We start from the raw sequence: 4,172 nt of genomic DNA on the forward strand, positions 1-4,172 counted from the left end.
GGTGGTGGGGGGTGGGGTGGGGGATTAGATCAGAGCAAAGAAACGGAGCAGAGCAGGTCAGACGAGAGACCAGCTCTCCGTCTCTGAGCTGAGGACACGCTGAGGCAAACATGAGGATTTTAATAACAGGATTGTGATATGGGTCTGAAGGAGGACGAGCAGAGAGTCAGAACACATCATCCCGTCCCAGTGGACAAACAGAGGAGATCGGATCGTCTCCGCGTGCTATCAGTTATGATGTCGTCCTCGTCCAATCCCGGGCCTTACATAAGACAGATAAATATGATTACTCATCCTCCCTCCTCCTTATCTGATCGACGTACGGGATGTAAGGAGTGCGGTGCTGGAGAATGCTCCACTTAGCCCATAAAAAAGGACATTTTTACCGATAGCAGTGAAATTGTTTCTTTTGAGTCATGGGTTTAAAACAAGAGTGACGCAGAGGGAAATGCAGAAGAGGAATAATGGGGATGAAATGAGCTGAATTTGGTGATTAAGATTGAAGTAAACAGCTCAGAGTGCACAACAAATACAATTAACTGCCAGACAAGCGTTTAGTGAATATTTTTATCTCTAAAACAAACAGGTTTTTTGGCATTAATGCTCTAAATTTGCATGTCTTGATGAATTACGTCATTTGAAATTGATTTTCTGCACTATACAGTACAATATAATATACAAGCACTTACAGTACAACCTTTGTAGGTCTAAAAGGCAAATTTTAAAAGTATTTTGATAATTTTACATTTCATCACGTTTAAATTTCAGAAAAAGAAAATATATAAATGATTCCACTTTCTCAAATATGAATATTTGCTGTTTTGTATTTTACTAAATCCAATGTCTTTGAGTTTTGAACTGAAGCAACCTGAATATGGAAATTTGGGCTTTTATAAATTGTGTTTTGGGGCATTTTTGGACCAAACAGTGAATCGATTAATTGAGGACACACTCTGCAGATTAATCAATAGTCAAATAATCATCAGTTGAAATGCTACAGGATATAACTTTCTGCAGTTGGGACACTATTTCCTGTCATTAATGCAGAGGGTTTACATAACCTGTGGACTTATGTTGGTGGAAATGGATTTTCTGCACTGTACAGACAGTAGTGAAGCAGAAACAGGTGGAATAATCAATTAACAAGAAAATCAAACAGCAGCTATTTAGATCAAATTCACCGGGTTTCATCTACTGTGATATTGAACTTAAAATCTTTAGACTTGCGTAGACAAAGCAAACAATCGGAATATGTCAACCTGGGTTTTGAACATTGTTTGAGTTTTTATGTAAATTCTGAAGATTTTTTGACAATGAATCGATCGTATCTTCCTGCAGTTAAACTCTGTTCACTCTTAGAAATGCTGAGAGTTTAGATAAGTTGATGGATTTGCCGTAGGCTGGCTGAAATGATTTTATATGACATATAAGTGACACAAAGGGAAAAACTATTTGTGATATCAGAACCATATCGACTATTCTCAAATGTCAATATTATTAATAGGTCATTACATTTGATGAGTTCTGACTCAGTGACACCTGCCACCTAATTGAAGGAGTGTGTGCAAGGGTGGTGGTGGTGGGGTTTGATAACCACAGGGGGTGAAACCTGTGAGAAAAGCAAGTCATCCTGTAACAGAGCTCTCGTGCCAATGTTTAGGGAGTGTCACAACTGTCACGTTATTCTGTTTCACTTTGTTTTTCTTCGCTGTGGTAAATTTCACTACCTTCTCCAGGACACAGAAAAATCCCCATACTTTCCACCCACTCAACAATTTCACAGTGGTAAGCTGTTTAAACAGCATCGACATATAAGATTAGTGGATGACTTTATGTTGGATTATATCATGTTAAAGGTAGAAGACAAGAAAATTATCCTGAAGCCTGAAGCTGCTTGTTTAAATATGTAATTAACTGTTTAGTCTTTGGCAAACCGCTAAAAAAAAAGATCAACTACCTGTTAAAGAATTTAATTAATTCCTAAGTTTGGTTCTTTAATGAAAAGCTAATTTCTAATTAGATCTGGATCAACACAGAATCTCCACCCTGGAGCCTCAAAGCCAGTCTGGGTCCAGATCCTCCTCCTAATAACGCCACAACAAACCGCATCAGCTCAAGGACTTGAGTCTCCCCTCATCCCCGTCTCTTGGTCACCCGCATCCCGCCCCGTCACCCTGCCTCCTCCTCTTCCTCACCTCCAGCAGCGGCAGGTCCGGGTCCAGGTGCGTGAAGCTGTGCAGGACCACCGGGCTGGGGTCCTCTACCACCTCCAGCCTCACCCCGTCCCAAATGTTCCGCACCTTCCACGACGAGTCAAACATCTCGACCAGCTGTCCCGGCTTGACGCTGTGCGCCTCGGTTTGCATCCCCGGGAAATAGACCATGGATGCCCGCGGAGCCGAGAGTTCAGTCACGGTAACGGAGGAGACATTTCCGCTGTTTTTAGTTTGAGTTTTCAAAGCGAAGAGTCACCGCGGCTGTCTGAGGTTACAGCGGCTGTGTCGGATCATCGCTGCTTGTCTGTTGCGTTTAGGAGAATCATGACTCACACTGGGGCTTTTCTAAACCACGCCCCCAGCTCCGCGCTGCCTTCAGGGCTGTCGGAAATATCAGAGCCCGAGGATGTAACCGAGGATTAGCGTTCTTAAAATACTGTTTACACTCATCAGCGGATGATGACGCACTCACATCTTTTAATTAACTAAAACAAGGCGTAGAAATACTCATAACACATAATACGCAAGTGGAACAACAAAAATATAAAATAAAAATTAATAAAATCTAAACGTCAAAATTCTAATTAGTTCTTTACATGTTTTTACTTATGTGATATTTATACTACTTTAACATTATTTACCCCCTTAATTAAGTCTTAGTTTATCTTAATTGAGATGTTATTTTATAATAAAAAGATCATGTTCACTTCCTCTGAATGTAAGTTTTAGAGGTGGTGATGGTCAAGCTTAAACTTAGTAAGACTCCTAGTGGCATATCAGCATTTAAAACATTGTTTCTGATTATTATCACTCATGCTCAGCCATTTCTTTTATAGTTTATTAAAGTATTTATTTTCTATTAATATAATCATTTGTATTATTAAAATGCTGGATATACATTTGAGTGGGAAACATTAAGAAATTATTCACAATATTATATTAATTTCAGCCAAACAGGTGGGCTATATCAGCATAAAAGTTCCTTAAAGTAACATGTATGAATAAATATTATATAATATTTGCTGTATCAAAACATAAAATCAACTGTTTTTATCACAAAGTCTTTTTATATGTTTTCCAACAACGACAATACAATGAGGTAGGTTAATATTTACAAGTCTTAAGTACAAGTCTACAAGGAGTCCCTGAAGGCAGCATAAATATCCGCCACTCTTACGTCATGCCTTTGGGAAATGATGCTCATGTGTTGTTGCTGCTCTCGCTATGGCAGCAGGCAGGTATGGATAAAAACACACACGTGCGTTTCACTGCTCCTGCTGCAAACACACACTAACACTGAACATTCAGTACATTTACATTTTTATGCCAGTTTATTACTTAATATACTTATTACCAGTTTACACTTATTGTACTTTTCACTCCTCTACATTTATGTGACTGGTAAATTAAAATAAAATAAATTTTGAAAAAAAAACTTAAATTCAGATTAAAAATATCTAAAACTAATCAACAACAATTATTGATAAACTAATTGTTAAATATAATAATAATAATTCTAAGTATTCTCTTGTTCCAGCTCCTCACATACGAGGGTTTTTGTGTTTCATATCATTGCAAACTGAATATTTGTCTGACTATTGGTGACACAAAACAACACATTTAAAGATGTCACCTTGGACTCCCAACCCAAGCACTGTTTTTTGACTAGTCAAAATAAATGACCTAAACATAACCAATACTTCAATCTATAATCTATAGATATAAAACTCCATCTTCATCTGCTAAAATATTAAAATACTGCTAACTTGTTAAATGCATAAAAATGAATAGTGAAATAACATAAAATATATACATTATAATAGAGTTTAAGTGCTGCACTTCATACTTCTGCACTTTAACTTTCTTAATGACATGCTTTTATTTTAAAAGGGTGTTTTGACATTGTGCAATTACCACTATTATGAGGTAGAGGATCTGATCAGGGCTACAACTAAT

At 37.6% G+C, this 4,172-nt stretch overlaps 1 protein-coding gene across 6 annotated transcripts in view; it reads right to left on the bottom strand.

Annotated features, from left to right (window-relative positions):
- LOC111645675 (ral guanine nucleotide dissociation stimulator) overlaps positions 1 to 4,172 on the bottom strand; it is a 59,550-nt gene that overhangs the window by 30,605 nt on the left and 24,773 nt on the right. The window contains exon 1 of one of the 6 annotated variants that reach the window (XM_087170656.1): positions 2,196 to 2,516. The exons of 3 other annotated variants lie outside the window; for them this stretch is intronic. In XM_087170656.1, the coding sequence (XP_087026782.1) occupies positions 2,196 to 2,384 (189 nt within the window). In that variant the 5' untranslated portion in view covers positions 2,385 to 2,516. Of the gene's footprint in view, positions 1 to 2,195; positions 2,517 to 4,172 lie in introns of those variants that run through there. 2 more of the 6 variants (XM_087170655.1, XM_023394963.2) reach the window with 2 other exon arrangements.

Source organism: Seriola lalandi, unplaced genomic scaffold, assembly GCF_002814215.2.
Source record: "Seriola lalandi dorsalis isolate HSWRI2012SDOR001 ecotype SW California unplaced genomic scaffold, Sedor1 jcf7180002054955, whole genome shotgun sequence".
Classification (NCBI taxonomy): domain Eukaryota; kingdom Metazoa; phylum Chordata; class Actinopteri; order Carangiformes; family Carangidae; genus Seriola; species Seriola lalandi.